This window comes from Lethenteron reissneri, chromosome 36 (assembly GCF_015708825.2).
Source record: "Lethenteron reissneri isolate LAM-NWPU_2019-01 chromosome 36, ASM1570882v1, whole genome shotgun sequence".
NCBI classification, from domain to species: domain Eukaryota; kingdom Metazoa; phylum Chordata; class Hyperoartia; order Petromyzontiformes; family Petromyzontidae; genus Lethenteron; species Lethenteron reissneri.
In genome coordinates, this window is record NC_083814.1 from 13,556,595 (window position 1) to 13,578,309 (window position 21,715).

A 21,715-nucleotide genomic window follows, 5' to 3' on the forward strand; every position below is an offset into this window, starting at 1 on the left:
CCAGAGTGGCCTGCCGATTTCATACTACAATCTGCTGCGACAAGCAGGAACGAGCTACCGCTGGCCCATACCGCACTTCGAATCACGCAATATCTCGTTGATGCCGTCTTGTTTATAGTTGCCGTCAAATTGTTCTGCCTTGATTGTTCTGTCTAGTTCACTGCATAACCCTAAAGGCACATTTGCATACCATTAAATTAATTGGTAAATCATCGATTTTCAAATATAATGGATACCTGTATCACGAGTGCAAAAGTCCACTTTAGTCGATGCTTGAGCCCGCCCAGTGTTTACGAGCTCAGTGCTCGCGTTTCATTTCACATCCTCTTAGGTTTTTTCGGTAAAGTCACGTAGGTAAAAAATTAAAATTAATAAAAATAAAATAAAAATCACGACGTTTCGGAGGCAACAAAAGCTTCTGCCTTCACGATTGCTGTAATCGTGCTGTGGCGGTTCCACCTGAAGACGGAAGCTTGTGTTGCCTCCGAAACATCGTGATTTTTATTTTATTTTTATTAATTTCAATTATAATTTTTTACCTACCTGACTTTACCGAAAAAACCTAAGAGTATGAATCCTTGCAGTCACGAAAGCTTCAAATCTAGAATCATTTCACATCGTTTTGTCAGCATTCATTGAAATCCCTCTATTGTTTTTTCCCAACGAATGGAAATATAAAAAAACAGCGTCGTGCCACTCAGCCGAAAGAAACACCAAATTAATGACATATAAGGCTGGCAGGGTGGTGCAGTAGCAACACTCTTGCCTCACGGTAAAAAGTGCCTGGGTTCGATTTTCAACATGGGTGCCTTTTCGCTTTTGAGTCTGTATGTTCTCCCAGTGTTCTGTACGAGTTTCCTCTGGTTTTCTCCCATAACTAAAATCATACAATGCAACAGGTATTGCCCAAAACCTCCCAAGACTGAAAAAAATACCTGAAAATTCCTCAATTGGGATTACAAACAGAAAATTAATCCTCAACTGCAAAAACTTGGCAGGACTCTGCTAAAAATTAGTCTTGCGACTCGGTCAGGTTTTCCTGGATAAAAAAGTAAAAATAAACAGAAAGGAGAAGCACTTCACGTAAGTAACGATCTAACTCTTGACGTCTCGTGCGTCTGGTATGCGGGACTCAGTGTTTATTGCTTCACGCTATCGTTCCTGCGACCTCACGAGGCAAAGATGCGGTTGGCCTGCGGGTGAATCCCAGCTGTCAGCTGCAGCTCAGAGCAATGAGCTAATCTGGCAGCTATGAGCCTCACCTGCACAGGTGCGACTGCTGAGCGCGGCATGGTGGGATGGGTGGCACAAGGGGTAGGGGTGGGGGTAGGGGGGGGGCGCTGTGCTCACCTCCACAGAGTAGGCCATGTCCGTGTTCCCATTGTCGTTAATGCGGAGGAAGAGGTCTTCACAGAGCTGCACACGAGAGACAATGCAGCGTGGTGGCGCAGTGGTGGCACTCGTGCCTCACAACAAGAAGGATCTGGGTTCAATTCCCGACTCGGGCGCATTTTTATGTGGACTTTGTATGTTCTCCTGTTTTATGCAGAGTGTGAGTATGCGAGTATTTGAGCATATGAATGTGTTTAGTGAATGTGTGAATGGGCGTGGCACTGGCCACCCATCACCTCGTGTGCCGTGCTGGCTTTCATAGGCGCTGCGACAACCTGCTAACAGCACTTGCCTCGGCACCCTGTTAGGGACTACTCAGGGGAGCTTTGCCTTTGTATTTGTATGGAGTTTGTATTCTCTCCCCCAGTTATGTATGGGTTTCCTCAGAATTCTCTGGTTTCCTCCCATAACCAAACATTTTATTTGTTAGGTGGCATAGGCATCTTAAAATACACAAATTTGGTCAGATCTTTACGCGGTCCAACGCAAAAAATAATTTACGGACGATAATATCGGCTGTGAAACTGTTCGTGTTAAGGCCGCATTCAGTGTAATCACTAGGCCGTTAACCCTGCCGTTGCGTTGACGAAGGGCAAGTGTCACAGCTTGCAGCGAGGCCTCACCTGCGGGATGATGCCCTCCTGCCCCTTCTCCTGCTTGCCCATCATGGTGTAGGACTTCCCGGCGCCCGTCTGCCCATATGCGAAGATGCACACATTGTACCCCTCGAAGGCATGCTCCAACATCTCCTCCCCGATGTCATTGTACACCTGCTCCTGCGACGCGAAGTGCGAGTCGTCCGGCTGCGTAGAGAGAGCCCGGCGTGCATCACACGTGGAGAGGGAACGGCACGGCAAACAACACAATCATCATCACAGTAACAGCAGCGATTTGCATTTGATGCAGCCGCCCCCCTTTACACTGCTGCGTCGCATGCGAGAAGCAACTTGCATCCCATCTTACTTAACATTTGAAAGGGCACCCCCAGTGGCAGCAACATTGCTCCCCTACTGCCAGATTATATAGGCCTGTGAACCGTAGCGCCTTCGCGACAGCACTGCGCCATTTTAACCGCGCAAATACCACATTGTGATTATGATGAGAAGAGGCATGCGGAGGAACACACCGTGGTGTGAGACCAGTACGAGTAGTCGAAGCTGAAAGTCTTTGGTGGCTCTTTGGGCTGCTTGGGATTGAGAATGGCTGTAAACGAGACAAAACAAAACAACATTTAACACAACAGCGACGTCATTCCCATCATCATCATCATCTCCACATGCTGACATCGCCAACTCGTCGAGCAACCATTATTTTACGTCTGAGCAGAATAAACAAACAACCAAAGTCGTCTTCCCCGTACGTTGTTTGTGTTAAAGGGTGTTTTTGTAAATCCACTTCAAGAAATTCCGAAAATGCACAGCAATTCCACCCCCTATCTTGCCTCACAGCAGTCCCTGCTGAGCTAATTGCACATCGCGGAACGCATTAATAACCCAGCAATTTTGTTCGGCTTTCACAGCCACATATAAAAAAAGTGCTGCGCATACACTATTATTCACACTGATTCCCTGATATGAGCAAACCCGTAAGTAAACACGCCTTGCAGGAAGGATGTGTACACAAACACAAAGATTAGTTTTGATCAGGTGTCACATCCACTGCTATTACAGTTGGAAACATATCCCAGGGCCTTTACGTGGCACACAACAGATGGCATTGAGCAACGAGCACACGCCCCACAGCTGCCCCTCATACTGTAAGCGCCGCTATTTACTTTGGGTAAACATGGCCTTAACGTGGCAGCAAGACCTCATTTTGACAAGACCGTTTGATGTTTGTTCCTCATCTCTAATTTTCACACCAAACGCACTCGCTCACGAAGCCACGCACGGAGCCGCGCTGCCAGAACGCTGCGTGCATCCACCAAAGCCAATCGAGTTGAGAGGCGTTCAGAAGCTCTCTGCACCACCGAATGGCTACGGGGCCCATCGGAAGAATTGCGGTGGTGCAGGTGGCTTCGATTAAATGCTGGGGAAATCTCGATACGTTCACTTCCAAACCAGCGCAGTGACAATGCCAGAATCTCGCATCAATAACCATCAAGCTGGCCACGTAACATACATGCTGATCAAATCACTAAACAGACAATACACATCCTTCACATATCCGTGCCACCCCATTAATACAAAAGCGCTTTTTTGCACATCTCAGCAGCCGCACGGCCTTCTGGAAGTGCATAATTTAAGCGGAGCTGGTTCAACGCGCGCAAACTGTCCCGGTCTGGACATTCCGTGTGTAATCGGCAGTCAGGCTTGCTTGAACCAATGCTGGTGAACTGCTAGATGTTTACAGGCAAGGCAATATACAAGATGATCGGTTTGTAGGCACAGGAATACCACAAACACCTTGACCTCTGCAGCGCACGGTTCAGCAGAAAGTTCTCAATAGTGATGCGAACCATCATAGATGGTTCGCATTTTTTTTGTGAGGAGTTGCGTGGCAATGACATATGAGAATTCAACGAATTTAAAGCAAATAAAAAGTATGTTAAATTGTTTGACCCAGGAGACGTAAATTTAGAATCCATTTATATCAGCCATTCCCAACATTCACAGAAGCCAGGGCAACACCAGCAACACATTCTGGTGCTGCAATTTTATTTTTACAATCCAAACGGGGTCATAAATATTGGAAAAGCCATCATGTCATCAAGAAGGTCAAGCGCTCGGCGTCCCATAGTTGTCACGGAGCACAAAGGAGAAGCCTCGACGAACGTCCCTGCTCGGGTGCACGAGGCACGCCACGCGCAGCGCGCATTAAACACGGCGTGCTCCAGCTGGGAGCCACCAGCAGGACCCTGTCACGGCAGCCTGCGCTTTGCAGCGTTGACGTGACGACGCCGATTGACTCGCTTCCTGTGCACATCAATTGTTGAAATTCCTCCACCCATGTTGAGGACTTGCTCTACCAGCCACTGTCTCGTCTCATCTGGACTGTGTTCGACCACCACACTGCAGGTCACAATAACAAATTCGCCACTTACCCACTCACTCAGTCACCTAATTGCACTTCACAACACTTCTCTTTCTGCTTCTTCTCTCGCACTGCTCCTCTTTGGAATTCCCTCCCAACACCTCTTTCCCAAGTTTTGACAAGAATAACCTCGCTCAATTCAAGGAACATGTTCACTCTTATCTATGACAACTCTTACGGTACTGTTTGTTGCTGGCCGCTTGGCCTTTTGGCCCTATGGGCCCTTGTGCTCAAAGCTGCTGCTGTGTTCGCTAGCAGGGAAACGCGTGCGCACGAGGCAGCCCAGCAGACACGGTCGTGACGCGTACACACAGCGATCATCCTTGTGAGATATTTAAAAATAACATTTAGTGAAAACTACACCCAAATGTCGCACAAAATAAATTTCATTTGCTTTAAAGTAGTTTAACACGTAGGCTTTCGCGACCCAAAAACGTTGATTATGAATTGTTTTAAAGTAGGTTTCATGTACTGCTGATATCAATGAATTTGGAATGTTACTATTTTATATTTAATAGTCTCTCTCCAAAGTGTTCGATTTCCATCATGTGCACCTTCGCCCTCATTGGCCGAGCTCTGGCTGCAGCGCCAGCAGCAGCAGCACCACTCGTGCCGATTGCCGCGAGAGAGGGGGGAGTGGGCGTGCGCACAGGAGCTGTGCATTCCCTCGTTCGTCACCAACTTGCTGATTAGGAGAGAATGTGATACGAGAAAGTGATGTATTATTTACGTATTTATTTAGAGTATTTAATTTTCCGAGACCAATATCATTATCCGCAAAACGTGTGCCTGTAATCTCAATCAGCCAGCAACATAACACCTGGGTCTGTCCTGTAACCTCCTGTGAGCAGCAAGCCTCCCACACTTCACATTAGGACTTAAAAGTGCAAGCGCTGTGGTGACGTTTATCGCCACTTGGTGGCAAATAGCGACTATTGTGTGCAGAGGTGGTGAAATTGTTCACACTGCTACAATCCCAACCACTCGGATTCCATCCCTGCACGTGCGTAACAGATGGACGTTGGTGTCCGATCCCAGCCTGGGCCTCCACTCGAGCTCAGCACAGTGCCTGGCAGGCAGGGTGATGTCGCCACTGAGGAACAAAGGTTGCGGGCACTCCCTGCGTGAGGTGGTTTCCCAACGGTGCCTTCCCTGAACCTCGTAAACATTGAATTCATTCATACCCTTAATGTTTAATCAGGTGAAAGTCCATTGAGGAAAAAGGAGATAAGAATTGTCATTTATTCGGAACTTAGATACTCCAGTATCTCAAAGCATCCTTACATCTCAGCTCAAGCATTCCAATGCCCAGCTGTAGTTTATTTATTTAGCCGAGGGGGACCCCCAATGGCAGTTGTCTGTGTTCGGCACAGGGTGACACGCAATGCGAGTGGACATGAGCCTGAAAGAGAGACTTCTAGGCTCTCTTACAGGTGATAAACACCAGCACAGCACAATAAAAAACTGAGTAAAAGCATATTACTTTTTGACTTAAAGCTTTCGTGACTGCAGGAATTCATATTCTTGGGTCTTTCGGTAAAGTCACGTAGATAGGTTCAAAGAAAATATAAAAAATAACAAAAAACTACGACGTTTCGATCACAACACAAGCAATCGTCATCAGTCGTCATCAGGAGAAAAAAGATTCGTGATCTGATCCCATCTGTTCAGGATGTGATCCCTGACATGCAATAAACTAAGCTGTGTCTGCGGCAGTAGTTACATTGGGGAAACTAAGCGACACGTCTCGGGCCGTGTTCGTGAACATAACGCAAATCTGAAACACGGTAGGACCAATACCTCGGCTGTGGCTGATCATTGTTTTAATGCGGTGGGCTCACGCGAAATTGATTTCTCTAAGACGAAGGTACTTTGCAAGCCCACTGGCTATCAACAAAGATTCGTTCATGAAGCCATCCATACATTTCGACAGACACAATTTCAACCGAGAAGATGGGTACAAACTGAGCAATCATTGGAAGGACGTTATTAACCAGTTTAAGTCATAACTGGCTGTGGTGTTTTACATTAACAGGTTAAATGGCAGTGACTCTGCGATCTTACATTGACATGCTAATTTCTCACTTTAACATCACTAGCCCCGCCCACTTCGTTTATGACCCTTGGGCTACACACATTTCAAACCTTTAAAACAGACTGCCTCAGCAGCTTTTCTCCTGGTGCCGATTGCTTGTTGCGATCGAAACGTCGTAGTTATTTGTTATTTTTGTTATTTTCTTTGAACCTATCTACGTGACTTTACCGAAAGACCGAAGAATATACAAACTACTTTTAAACATTTATCATATGCCTCGAGTTTCCTGGCTGGCTGCGCTCCCTCTCCACCCCAACAATTGCTGGGAAGCTGGCAAAATGGGATTTTCTGGGGAACAAATAATTGTTGAAGTGAAACGATGGAAGAAGTTCAGAAGACATAAAATAGATGGTGACACCGACAAGCCAGGAGTAATAAATACAGAAGACTGACCACATGGTCTACATGAAATTGCTCTAACTTTTCAATTTGTGCTCCAATTAATGTAATTATTTTGTCAGAATATTCTTTAAACCACAGAGATTATAAACAAATCCGTCACAATACATATTATATTGGCATTGTATTATTACATTTAAAAGCATATTACTTTCAGTGCTGAGGACAGCATTTTGAAAAGAGTACGAACATGATTGCTGTTATTGTCTATTGCAGAGCGACGGGTTCTCTACTTGTGCAATATTAAAAACATCCATGAGGTTTTTTTTGGGTTAGATCGCGTAAATATATAAATGTGTCGTTAAATCCACCACCACCAGCACAGCCAACTAGTAAGGGTTGTCACGTAAACAGAACATGCCAATTCGTCCGATTGTATGTACTGTTTACAAAGTGTGTTAACAAATCCACACTGAGAAACACGATGATTGAGGGGTGTAAATTATTTTTTCAAAAATGTATTTAAATAGAGGTACTGCAGGTAAATAGTTCAGTTTTAAAGCCATAGTTTAACAATACAACACTTGCCACCATCCTTCAAACCCATTGGTGAAAAAGAGCAAAGTTTGTGTTTACATTATAATGTAATGTTTATGCGAGAGCCGGGGGCTTATGGGACCCCAGGGTCCCGCCATAAGGTTCATATATGTACACACACGTGAGTGCACGTGTTCATTGTACACAATGTGGAGAGCAGTGGCACAGTGGTTAGCACACTAAATAATGAAAGCAGCACACATGAGTTTGATTGCCGACCTTGCTTTTATCATCAGTGGCACGGGATATCTGAACCCGTCCTGTAACTCCCCTACATCGACCAAGCCTCAAATGAAAAGTGTGCAAACATCAGCACTGGGGAGACAAAGGCGGTTGGGTATGGTACTAGCCACACCACCCCATCGAGGAAAATGACAGCCTTAATAGGTGCTCACTAACAGCCCCTGCCCTACCAGTCGTTGTAGGCTACACAGGGAATCTTTGTATTTGTTATATCCAGTAGTGCTCGTTTACAAGCCTTTAGATTGCCGAATATATAAATTGCGCACATACGTGTGATTGTGTGAGTAAAATAATGCATAATTCATGTATTTACTCCTTGTGCTTGCAGAAGAGTGGCAGCATTAACAATGGCCCCACGCAGCACCTACATAAGCAGTGCCCTAGATTGATTGATTAAAACTTTCACTTCACAAAACCCAACAAAAGCAATCAGAGCCACTTGACCCTTCGTGGGACACACGGACGCTCACTTGCAAGTACGTTGAACTTCTTTCGCACGGAACGTAGCCAACCGTGCTGCACGTTATTATTTTGTTCCAATGTTTATTTTTATTGTTAGGGGCCATCCATAAATGACGTCACGTACCTAGGGGGGGGGTCAGACATTTGTGACGAGGTGGGGGGGGCGTTTGAGAAATGTAACGTCACATCAAAATACGCAACTTTAAATGAAAATAGAATTGTTATAACACTCATTTTGATCAATTATCATTATTAACTATTTGATTATTTAAATTGACTAAGGTCACCTTTTATTTATTCCATTAAGGAGCATTTTGCTTCTCCATGGGAGAATGAAGAAGCTTACATTTTGAACATTTTTTTAATGATTGTTATTCAACATTTAGATTCTAATGATTCTACCAGGGCTTTCCATTCTGTGGAATGAATATGTGATTGTTATAATTGTACTCTCCATATTGCTTCGTTCTAATACGAAGTTTAAAGTATTTTTTATAGTTATAATTACTTAGACGTTGAATATTTTCAAGTGAATTTTATGCTAAATTTAAGCTTTCCAACGCCTCCTTTTTAATACGTGTTTTCTCCTACAACATCAAAGTACAGCGCCACATTAAATACGCACTACAATGACAATAGTTGAAAACGATTTGAAGCATGTTTTATTTTCAAAATGGAAATATGGTTTTGGGGGGGGCAGGGCTTTGACGTCATATTTGAGGGGGGGTCTGACTTTTTGTGACGCCGTGTGACGAGGGGAAGGGGGTCAAAAATCGTCCAAAATCGCGTGACGTCATTTATGGACGGCCCCTTAAACTTATTTATCCACAAAAACTTCGCCAAGTCCCTAGACTCGTTTTCAGGAGGGCCCTGAAAAGTTTTTGTAGGAGGGGGCGATCATTGCTCAGTGTTTCCCAATCAAACTATTTGAAACAAGTTATTAAATGTGAGATATTTCCTGAAAATGATTAAGTATACAATACACGCCCATCTGCTGAACAATGCGGACTAAAGAACACTTCATGTCATTCAAGAAGAATCGGACATTGTGTGCCGGCGTCATGGTCCAAATTTGATACTTGACATGGCAACTGACTGTACTCAATTTGGATTACACGGAGCGGTCATTGCCCCCTACTGGGAAAACGTACCAGAACCCTGATGAAAAAGAGTGGTAAGACTCCGTGAAGCTCTCCTGTGTAAACAAGTATCACATTAATCACAACAAATGAGGCGTCCCCACCACATTCACCGTGTCCTATAATCATAACAGAGCAGAGTACTACTGTACAATCAACTCGAGAGCACTCAGCGCTACCCGTGCAACCACACGAGCAATCACAAGCCGGGGTCCTCGGTGCCGAGTCCATTTACATTCCCAGGGCTTTCGTGCGGGCATTTGACCGTGCGACGTGACCGCGTGGAAACGAAAACAAAAGCCAGAAAGAAATTGCTGCTGAGTGGCGACGATTTTTAAATCCGCTCTTTACCAACGAGAGGCTTTGTGCGATTTGGAAGCGCATGCACAGGGGGACAAAGCAACACGATTTCAATCGTTTCTGATGACAGTGCCCCGTTCACTTCAAAGATGGATTCGTTTTCAAAGGAGTCAGCTCTCAGGTCTGCACCCGGCTGCTGCCGGCGTTGCGCGAGCCGGAGCACACACAGCTGCTTTGGGTTATTAATAGCCTCTCAACTTCAAACAGATACTCCCGGAGCCAACACAATCCTCAAATCCCGCCAACAGCGTCGCCAAGCAAGGCCTGCGCAGGCAACAGCAGCCCCACAGACTCGAAGGTATTGCCTCCGATGATGATGATGTAGACACGCATCATAAACACGGTTCAAAATGTGTGGCAAAACCTTCCCATCACCCAACAAACTAATTTACGTGCTATGGGGCCATCCATAAATTACATCACGCGATTTTGGCCGATTTTTGACCCCCCCCGTCACACGACGTCACAAAAGGTCAGACCCCACCTCAAATGTGACGTCACAAAGCTCTGCCCCCCCCCCAACCATATTTCCATTTTGAAAATAAAACATGCTTCAAATCGCTTTAAACGATTGTCATTGTAGTGCGTATTTAATGTGGCGCTGCACTTTGATGTTGTAGGAGAAAACACGTATTAAAAAAGAGGCGTTGAAAAGCTTAAATTTAGCATAAAATTAACTTGAAAATATTCAACGTCTAACTAAAACTGCAGATGTTCAGAATATTATATTAAAATGATCTTATAATTATAAAATATGAAAATTAACTTTAAAAAATACTTGAAACTATGTAGTAAAACGAAGCAAAATGGAGAGTACAATTATAACAATCACATATTCATTCCACAAAATGGAAAGCCCTGGTAGAATCATTAGAATCAAAATGTTTACTAACAATCATTTAAAAAAATGTACAAAATGTATGCTTCTCCATTCTCTCATGGAGAAGCAAAATGCTCCTTCATGGAATAAATAGAAGGTGACCTTAGTAACTTAAAATAATCAAATAGTTAATAATGAAAATTAATCAAAATTAGTGTTGTTATAACAATTCTATATTTATGTAAAGTTGCGCATTTTGATGTGACGTCACATTTCTCCAACTCCCCCCCCCCCCTTCGTCACACATCGTCACAAATGTCTGACACCCCCCCCCCCCCCACTAGGTGCGTGACGTAATTTATGGACGGCTCCTATGTATACGAGCGTTTAAACGCACCAATTATCATTGTTTCAGCTCACCCAACGGTGAGCTGGAGAGTACTTTGGCCAGATCAATGAGGCCCAAATCAAAATTCTGAATCACAATACTGTGATCACTAATTATGTATATACCCATCAATGCATTTCAATCTTAACCACTAAACTAACAATGACGACTACTTTGTTGGAAGTCAATCATGGTCGTTATCTGGAGAAAAAGGTACCTGCCATATTAATGTAAAATTTCCATCACCGACTCAGAGCAACCAATTAATACGAGCCATGCCCTACGTTCGTTTAAGCCAAAAATACTTTGATCTTTTGAGTTGAATAATCTGCAGCCACGCTCTATCTGCTGCTGGATGAAGGACTCTACAAGCCCCATCTCCCACAGTCTTGTGATGTAAGAATCCATCCAGGACCTGCAGGAAGCCTCTCTGTGGTGGAGATTATTTGGTGTTCCCTGCATTGGCTGCCACTCCATCGAGTCTCGACCACCGGCTATCATCCTTGCTTTTCGCAGTGTATTCTGCCAGAGCCCGCTGACTTTGTAAATAATGTAATCTTGCATATGTTCTCTTATCCACGGGTCTCTCTTCCTCCTTTCTCACCAAGCTTCTTTTCAAATTTAGTTCCATCCTCTTTGTAAATATATAATCATCTCACGAGGGAGTCACGTGCCACGTAAAGAAGTGTCGTGTTTAAACGGCCAAGGTAACAGACGAACGCTGCTGTCGCTGTAGGGAATTACTTTGTGCAGACGCTGTCCCTTCTCCCCCGCTCCCTCTCGCACTCCCTCTCACACCCGGACATTCCGGGCACGGAGCCCCATCCCTGCACATGAGCGTTAGCAGTGGAAAATCACACTCTCCATTCCCACAGCCAGGCTGTGCTGCTGAATGGGCCTCACGATACCCAGGTGCCAGAGATCTGGCCCAATGCTTCCACCCGAGTCTGTGGCCGCACGAGTATGGCGTACCATCAGAGCGGCCTCGTCTTTTCGTCCACTCCATTGCATTTCCGATGGGGAGGTGACATGGCCCAGCGGTGGAGCGTTCGCCATTTGTTGCAGGAATTCGTGGTCCAAAACTGGCAGGCCCCCCTGATTAATACTACGTAAGCGGCGTCTGCTTCTCAGTGGACAATAAAAATCCCGTGACTTTATTCAAAACGCGTGGGCAATCGTGCGCCGGGGACAAGATAAAACGTTTCCAAAATCTAAAAAAGTACCAGTAAACGACGCAATTGAAAAACACATAACAGCGTTGCCGCCTACTGCAAAACTACTGCAGCCCATGTCTGTGAAATACAGTGGCTTCCTTCGTGATGATAGCCTTGCATTATGAATGGTGCAAATACGAAATGCACGAATGATTCTAATTGAGAGTGGTTCATGGGCTAGCTTGTTTTTAAGCAGCAAGATGGGCATTTATTTCGGATTTATTTTTAGATAACAAATCTGCTGATTATAGGCTCGAGTGATAAATAAACCAGGGTGGCAGGAAATGAGCAGGAAGCAATTGAATGCCACTCTCGTGACACTGAAACAATGCCTTGTTGCTGTGCAGCAGAAGCAGCAACACTAAATAAATGGGTTGATCAGCGAGTCGTGTGATCGATGGGGCGGACTGCAGTGTTGTCTTCCCGGGACGTACAGCGTCCCTCAATTTCCCGGGAATGTGCGGCCTGCCGCGTGGAGCTATTGGACTGTTGGCCTTCCCTGCCCCTGTCAGTGCGGCGGGGTCGCGTTACAGAGACATTCACCTTTAGCCGATGTTCACCCACAAGGTTTTTTAAATCTTCAAGCAAGCACTCCCACGTGCGCGTCCCTCCTTGCCCCTGTGCAGTAAGTCTACACAGAAAGTAATCCCGGGGTGATACAGCCAATACATTTCAAGGACAAGAGAAAATGGAAGCAGTAAAATATATAGACTGTATATACACACACACATACACACTCGTGTGTGTGTATCAAGTGAGTTAAGTTGACCGATGCAGCGGCGTCTTTCTCTGAGGTGTAAACCAGGTCAATAAAGGATATTATCACATTAAGCCTGAGAGACAATTAAGCTAAACAAATATAAAAAAATATTTGCTCAGTAGAATCGTGAACCCAGCCAGGTGGCTCAGCAGTGGAGCTAACAGCTCACAATCGCAAGATCGCAAATTCAAATCCTGGTTGGGGGGGTTAACTCGGCCCATCGTCTCTCCAGGGCCAATAAAATAGGCACCACTTTGTCGGGAAGTCACCGGCGGTTGTCATATGGAGACACTCGCCCCTGCCATAGCAATGTGAAAATGTGACCACTCGTTCAGGTCCGTAAACTGAAGATGCTGTGTGTAATCCCAATTGAGTAACTTGCTGTGTAATTTGTAGAATTTAGCAAACTTGGACCAAAACACCAGCACACAATGTCCCCCTCGTTTCAAATAACGTCAGAGAATCTCTAACATCTAGTGTGAATCAAGACATCACGCAGTATTTTAAGGTTAATACGCACCGCAGTATTCACCATAATATGCACTGCAGTATTACCCAGGGCGGCCTGCCGAGTCCGAACCGCAAACCTCCGCAACAAGCGGCGAATGCGCCGACACTGGGCTGTGTCACCGCCCCAATAACAGCCAAGCCGTGGAAGGGGTCGCCACTTAACAAACAGAGCGGCGAGCGAGGCACACGCCGTCCCCGTCTATATTTAAGTCTACGCCGCCGCCACGTTGCGTGCAACTCACAAGCAGCTGCTCGCGCGGCCCGCTGAGCCAGCCGCACACTCATTGTCATGACGAACATCGCAGTGTGACATTTCAAGGCACACGTGGTCTGTGAGCAACCCACTCTTTTTAGCTGCCTGCATAATCACGTTAAAATGTGTTGCTGATTGGGAAGGAGGGGGGCAGTACAGCAAGTGAGTTCGGAAAATGTCTGTGCGTATCTTCCTAAGGTATACCCTCTTCAGCATGGGTTTTTCTGGGGACTCCCATTAACTGTGTAAATACTCAATGGAAATACATTCAAATGCAGAGCCCTCCTGAAAAGGTCTCGAGTCTTTCCTGCATACATAAACAAATACATTTATTGTTTAAATATTAAATTCAAAATTTTTTTATATAGCAATGTTAAATGATAATCGGATGCTGCTATGATGGTGAGCACAATGGACTTGCCATCCAGGGATCACTGGTTTAACGCCATCTCCCAGCACCCAACCAAAACAATTGGCGCTGAGAGGAGGGAGGGAGGCGGAGGGCACGGCCGCGCGGCAAGCCACCCCGTTTAGTGAGTGAAATACGCCACATGCTGTTCGCAGCTCAGGGTGACCCAGTCCCAGGTCGATGGGGAGCGTTTGTAAAATTTTACAGCCAAGACGAATCTCGTGCTCGCTAAATCAGTGCCTCCAAGCATTTGGAGCGGCTCTTGAAACACCGTGGGGCCCTCTGTACAGGGTTCAAAGTTCATGGTGCGGCACACAGCGCACACCGACGGGAGTTTCTTCGGCATCGTGACCGCTGCAACGTTTCACCAGACGTGGCTGAGTAAGCGGACACGCGAGACTTATGGCGTGCATCAATATGATGAACTCCCACCACCGGCATGAGCCAGCAGGCAAACGTGTGAAAGGGCCCATCAGGAGCGGTCGGTCATATGGCTTCCGAAAACGACACCGGTCGTTCGCCAGGACAAACCTGTGACACGGCATGAGCCAGAGGCAGCTACAATATAAACGTATGGAACTTGTGTCTTTAAATACATGGCATGTGCTATTAAATGGCAGTCTGATGAATATGAAACAATGATTGAGGGAAAGTCCAACTTCATGGATGGTGCCCTGAAGATGTTTGGCACAGTTGTAAGTGAAACGTGGTATCCAATTGTTAAATTAAGTGCCTTCAAATAATGGCACTAACAAAATCAAGATAAGACAAGACATTGCTGTTTGTTGCTGACCGCTTGACATTTGGGGCATTTGTTCAGTAACCGTGTTAAAATAAACTGCATTAAGTGAGCGTGTGCCTGTGTGAGATTCCAGATGAATTGATTGGCTAAAAGCCTTGGGAGCTGAGCGATAGGGTCGTGACGCATCTCTCCGTGTGCTCCGTGCTGGGATTACGATATTTCCAGTTATCGACCGTCCACTTTCTCCAGGCAGTCATTGCAACCGGAGATTGTTACCATGGCTTCATTTGAGCGTTTAAAAATTTATCGGAATTTAAATAGTCCGTTTGATTCAAAAACATGCGATAAATGGAAAGTGTGGCATATATTGTACGTAAAGCACCACATGTATTGATGTAAGTTTAGACGTTAGAAAATTCATGAATTATGTACTTTATCATGTGTACAGATAAGGTTTTGAACCTCAAGAGCGGCCATGCTAGGAAATGGCGACTCCCACCCCGCATATCACATGACCCATGGCAGGAAATCCTGCTCGACACGGAGCGCGAGGAGGGCCCAGCGTGCCGTGAGATGTCAGCTGGCGCCAGGCGCGAAGGCCACGGCTCTCCCATAACGCGGCCGCGCTATGGGAGAGCAGGAAACCGCTCGTCTCAGCGGCTATCAGGAGCACCTTGTAGCTGTGCCAGGCCACGCGGCCTGCGCCGGCGCCGCCGCCGCTCTGCACATGAAACCGCCACGTTCTGGGCAGGCGTCCGCTTGTGGCCGGTGCCCAAGGCAGGAGAAATGCCTCGCGTGGCGCTTCTATCCATTTTAAACTTAGCCCCTCATGGGAAGCATGTTTAGGTGCCATGCGGGTTAAAAAAGAACAGTAGAGAGACAGGAGAGGAGAGATGGAGAGGTATGGATGTGCCCCTCCACCCCGTCATGTTATTTCTATAGTTTTAACTTCAGTTGACTATGTGGTTCAAACCCATTCTGCATCCGCCCCAAGGTGCAAAGAAACAAGTGAGGATTTGTGGGTAAAAGGCGAGGTGACAGACATGCCACAAACCTTCTTGTACACACATTCTGTGGCCCTGCGTGAAGATGCCCAATGAAGGAATGAAGAATAACAAACTCCGTGAATGGAGGCAATTACATACAAAAATACAGCAAGACACTATTGTTTCTCTTTTCCGAGTTATTCCAACTTGGGAAAACAATTTTAATTCCCAACATCCTTGCAAACGTGCATCCAATCTCACGACCTGATTTTTAAACAGTTGTGGTCTGCACGACCCAGTACAATTTGGCTTCCGCCAAGGCAATTCTAATGAAGCTTCTCTACTGCGTGTCGGCGGCAGGCTGGCGCAGTATTAACACTCGTGCCTCACAGCGAAAGGAGTCTGGGTTCAATTCCTGACTCGGGTGCCTTTCTGTGTGGGTATCCTTCGGTATCTCTGGTTTTCTCCCATAGGGAAACAAAAACAATGTATCTGCTGTTGGCCAAATATGGCAATGCTGAAAAATGACCTGCAAATGACAAAATTTGGTGTAACACGTACGGACATCACCCCTTACCAGTAACAAAAATAATCAAATTACCTCCTTCCCTACTCGTATTGTGGGTCACTCTCAATCTTAGTTCTCCTCGACAGCACTGATCCAGTGACGGACATTCCACATAATTCCTGAAATGGAGGCCAGCAACTCCACGAGCACAACGACAGTGGTACTCGACTTAACCAAAAACCCTCAAAGGATGAGGGTCTGAATCAACCCCAGACAGGGAGAGCAACTTGACAGGAGTCAAAAACACCAGACCAACAAAAACACAAAGAGAAAAGTGCCATGCTTCCCAATTCTGATGTCAAACAATAAGAGCCTACACCAGACTGTTTCATCATGTCCATACCGTTCATCCACCACACAGGTCACAATAACACACGCACACACCCACCCACTCACCACACAGTACGTTACAACACCTATCTCTCTGCTTCTGCGATCACACTGCTCAACCACTTTGGAATTGCTCAATTCAGGGAACGTGCCGACTCTTATCCATGACAAATTTGACAGCGCCGTTTGTTGTTGGCCGCGTGGCGTTTTGGGTTTTTTGCCTTGTGCTCAACAACAGTGCTGTTGTTGTTGTTGGCGACCGTGGCGGTGACGGCCACGGTGCACCTGAGGGTACAGTAAAGGGGGAGCTCGTCACGAGGAATAATCCCGCGCGGCAGCCAGCGGCTCGCGGAGAATGCATCCTCCCCCGCGGTGTCATAATTAGCCGTGTGCACTGGCCCCGCACGCATGACTATATATAGCGGGGACGAGAAGGGCCACCATCCTCCTCCTCGACGCGCGCCTCGCCAGATTCCAAACACGGAGCGCCGCCGCCACCACCGCTGCAGCGCTGCACAACAAAACAAAATGGAAGGCAGGCGGACACGGCGGCAGGCGGGGAAGCAGGACAGCAGGAGCTACGCACGGGTCGGGGTTAATGAACCGCGCCGTTAACAATGCAGCGCCACGCAGTTTTTAACAAAGAGTGTGATTTGAGTTTGGCAAGCGAGTAGACAACAGAGCATAATTTTAGGTCTAAAAAATACTCATTATCCAAAAGTCGTGTTTAATGAATGGGATAAATTATTCGACGGTAAACAATGTGCTGCGACTATCGCGATTCCAAATCTAGGATAAACAATGATGCAGTAAAACATATGTATCTGCTTTACCAAATAGGCCTGGTTAGGGGGATAGATTTTTTAAGGTGAAATTCCTTTGAGTTATTTGACGTATGTGAGGAAACCTGAAAAAAAGCCCATACATACAGGGGAAGGCCACTCAAAATACAGACATCTAGGCCATCGACCTTCTTACCGTACTGGTCATTGTTTGTAATTGAGAAAATAATAAAAACAAGGGACACTTGCTCAGGCCACACATTGGGTCACCCAAATATACGACGTGCAACAAGCCGCTGGCTCCCAGGTGATCTGCACAGGGGCCGGTGGCCTGGCACAAGTCAGTGGCGAGAGGTGAAGGCGTGCGGCGGCGCTAGGAACTCATCCGCACATCGTCGCGCACGTCACGCGATCAGGCATGAGGCATGCATGTGCTTGCAAAGCCCTCGTGCTCCTCGTTAGATGAAACCTCATCGCAGTGTGTTTTCTTTGACGGGCACGACTCTCGCCCACCGGCTCCATGGACACGCTGCGCTACCCCAACAGGCCCCCCTCCCCCCTCACCTACCCCCCATCACTCACCCGCCCCCCACCTTTTGCAATGCAGCTGCTTGGATTCATCCAGACGGAAGGAGCCCTCTGCCCCGGTCTTAATTTCACATCACATTTCATCTGCATTGCTGGAATTCGCAAGGAGCAGAAAGAGCCTTGAGCATGCTGCGTTCATCACTCTGGTTGGGACAGAGGCCTCCGGGAGCCATCTGGGCCCATGCCCATTTGAACGTCTCTCGTGAACGAACGCCTCCCGCACGTCCGTGTGTGAGTTTGAGCCAAGCGAAATACGATTAAATATGTATCAAAATCAAAGCTAGTGAGCTTAATTGTGCATGGACTGGGCCATCCACTGCATGTGGTCAGAGCTCCTGTCGCCATGGAAACCATAAGAAGGGGAGAGGGAAGGGCCAATGGCGTGGCTCCGGGGTTGCCACGGAAACGGAATGAGTGCCGAAGGCTGAGGAACGTTAATGGACTCAACGAGGTCAGCCGAGGAGCCTCTTGTATCCGATACCATAATGGAGAATTAAACCCCGGGGCTGGAGCGTCGCCGTATGTTTTCACAAGGAAATAAAACGGTTTTCCATGAACGTATTTCTCTACCGCCCGATGGTAGTGCTGACAAAGGGGCCAAGGTGTCGATTCCCCCAGCACAAAGTCTCGCTGAAACACAACGCACGGCGTGCCCCGCTCTCTTCTCGTGTGGGGCATTATTTTAGATTTCTGGTCGACATCTGGAGGAGAATTTATGCGGCCGCCGTCTGCTTTTCCTGAGGGATCAATCAGGCGACGTGTGCTGCACATTGTAAACAGGGCCTAAAAATCGCAGCTTGCGATAGGAGACATTTGTAATTCTGGTCTGCTTGCGCGGCACAGAAGAGTACGTACTGATCTCGCCTAGAACACAGAAGTAAATTCTGTCCTGATCCTAACAGGCGCGGAGCAGGGAATGAGAGTCTGTGTGTGTAACCACGTGGGGAGAGGTGTCACGGTGGATGGCACACAGTGCTGTGATCCCAACGACCTGAGTTCAATCCCTAGATGATGATGTGAACAGTAAGCTGTACTTCCCATTGCCCTGTGGCTCCTCCAGAACGACACGACACGACTGATATTCTCCACAGTGACGTGAACGATGATGTTGTGTCATGAGAGGCAGGCCGGGATCTACCTATCGAGTGGAGCTGTGCCTCTAAAGTAGAGTGCACAAATTCCACGCGGAGCTGCAGCAGCAGTTGCCAGGGCTGTAAACACAGCCCCACACTTTCCATTCTGAACATTCCTTCAGTCACTGCAAGCCACCCTGCACACAACCCGAACCACATTTTTCTTACAGCACTTACAGATGTGGCCACCTACATGTACCTTCATTATGAATCCCAAGTGTAAGTTGTGCTATTATTATTATTTTTTACGATGCTTGTTTACCCAGGGAAGCTCAGGTAAACAAGCAGAGTCCTGGCAAGTTATTCAAAGGAGTGGGCGAGACAATTGCTCTCATTTTCCCAATTAAGTCATTTGCAGGTAATTTCTCGAATTCGGAACATGACGCCAGTGGACAACAGTGGGCCCTTCTGCGAATGACATCATTTTAGCCTCCGTTGTGAAATGATTTTGAATTCAATAACAACCAAGGCAATTATTTGGGAAAGTTTTGTATGCTCTGAATTCAGTCCGCACAAGGAAATATCGAGCTTAGGAACGCCCCCAGCATCTGTCTTCCAAACAAAATCCCATTGTTTCAATGGAGAACAAAATTATTTGCCACTTGCAGCTTGCAATGCTATATACAGTGTATTTTAAATTATGAAAATATACATGTAAGCAATGAAAGGTGTAGAAACACAACTGAAATTTCGGAATGTCACAAGCCAATTCTGTAAGGCATAAGCGGTGCGTGCACGGTGCAGGACTTCACTGGGGCCTGCCTCGCACGCGGCATGGAGACAGCGCCGCTGCTATTGGCGACATGGCGGCATCTCTCTGCACCGCTGCTCAACGTTTCCATCTTCACTCAAAAGATTTTAATTTTTTCCCTATTGATTCAACTTTGTTTTTAGGATGTATAAGAGAGACAAAAAATCATTCAATAACCACACACAATAATAACTAATGCAACTTCTGCTGGCTTTTCTCAGTTGTGCAGATTAGATACAGGAATCCAGGCTGCCCTTGCAAGAGGCAATTTTGTGCCTATTTGGCATTTGAACATATTAACACCTCCTGTATTATTTCCGGAAAGGTGAAGTCGATTCTTTTTTTTCATCACAGCCGAGTGTGTTAAAGGATCGTTTTTTATGTCCATCTCTTCGCAGGGTTTAGCAGAGCGGGTTCGGGCGGCGCAAACATTGGAGGGAAAGTGGGGCGGGTGTGGGCGCGTGAGACGGGCCCTCTGACGCTGGTACCACACTCTCTGAGCGATGCATCACACGGAGCGATCAAACGCCCTCGGTCTCCCAGCGCACGCCTCCCCCCCCCAATCGCACCAGCTCAACCATGCCGACACCCGTGTTGGGTGGCTCCACAATTTCGAAATTACATTTCAGGCAGTTCAAAGATGCAGGTTATCATAAGTCATATAATGCTTGTAAGGGCACAGGAATCATGAAGTGGCTTTCTTGCAGAAACAAAAGCATTTTATGCCCAGTGCAGACCTATCATGATGTCTAACACAAAACATAATTAATCTAAATATCATGCACAGTATTTAAAGACTTCCCCAGTGAATTCGACAAGTTGCTTCTGCATAGATGTGCACATCTATGATGTTCTGGAACGTTACATGGGAATCTACTTCCGACCGCTTATGCACCACAGAAAGGTTTGTTTGTGTTGGTGGCGCCCGTTATGTAATTTACGCATATTTCATGACCGCCCACTGATAAAAGATGCAAATTATCCATGCGTTGCACATAAGACAATATAATTTGAGTTTGAATCAAATCTAAATGGGAATCTCAACACATTGAAAAGAGCGAAACAAAGGAAAGTAGTCATTATTACCACGAACACAATTTATAATTCAAGCCGACCTCGGGAAGGGCCCGGAGGCATGACACATGCAGAGCAGAGTGCAGCAGCCTCGCCTTCCAGAACAGCCTCGATTATCGATCACTGGATAAAGGTGAAGAGGAAGTGGAGAGGGAGGGAGCCGTGGGGGAGCGAGGGGAGCGAGGGGAGCGAGGGGAGCAAGGGGAGCGAGGGGAGGCGGGCACGGCTCGACGTGGACACCGCTGCGAGTCACCCAGCAACACTATCTTTTCATGGAGAGGCAGAAGATGGAGAAGAACAGTGGGGGAGTGAGGGGCAGCGGGGCAGAGCGCTGCGTATCGCTCCGCATCGCTCGCCATCATCGCTCCGCATCGCTTTGCATTGCAAGCCAATCCCAGTGAGGAAAATCCTGCTGGCTGCTCTGTGCACAAATGCATTTGCATTTCATGAATACATTACAAATCACTCGGCCGATTGATTTGCAACACGGTATGTGTGGGTTGATTTTTCAACATCCGAAGAAAATTTACTGCTAAGTTGTTTTAATAACCTTAAGTGCAACCACACGGTAACAATGGGCCCTTCAGATTTTAATGGAAAATGTACCTGTAATGTATTCGGAGGATAATTGGCTGTAAATATGAAACAATCTGTCCATGCTAACAATATTCAAGATGACATTTCAGATTAATTGTTTTGCTTTGTTTGCAAGGCCGAGCATGTATTATTTTAATTCACGCACATACT

At 46.5% G+C, this 21,715-nt stretch overlaps 1 protein-coding gene across 17 annotated transcripts in view; it reads right to left on the reverse strand.

Annotated features, from left to right (window-relative positions):
* Positions 1-21,715, reverse strand: part of KIF1B (kinesin family member 1B) — a 109,882-nt gene that overhangs the window by 54,202 nt on the left and 33,965 nt on the right. For all 17 annotated transcript variants that reach the window (XM_061566245.1, XM_061566258.1, XM_061566252.1 and 14 more), the window contains 3 exons: positions 2,519-2,595; positions 2,016-2,195; positions 1,351-1,416 (listed from right to left, as the gene is read on the reverse strand). In XM_061566245.1, coding sequence (XP_061422229.1) covers positions 1,351-1,416; positions 2,016-2,195; positions 2,519-2,595 — 323 coding nt within the window. The remainder of the gene's footprint in view (positions 1-1,350; positions 1,417-2,015; positions 2,196-2,518; positions 2,596-21,715) is intronic.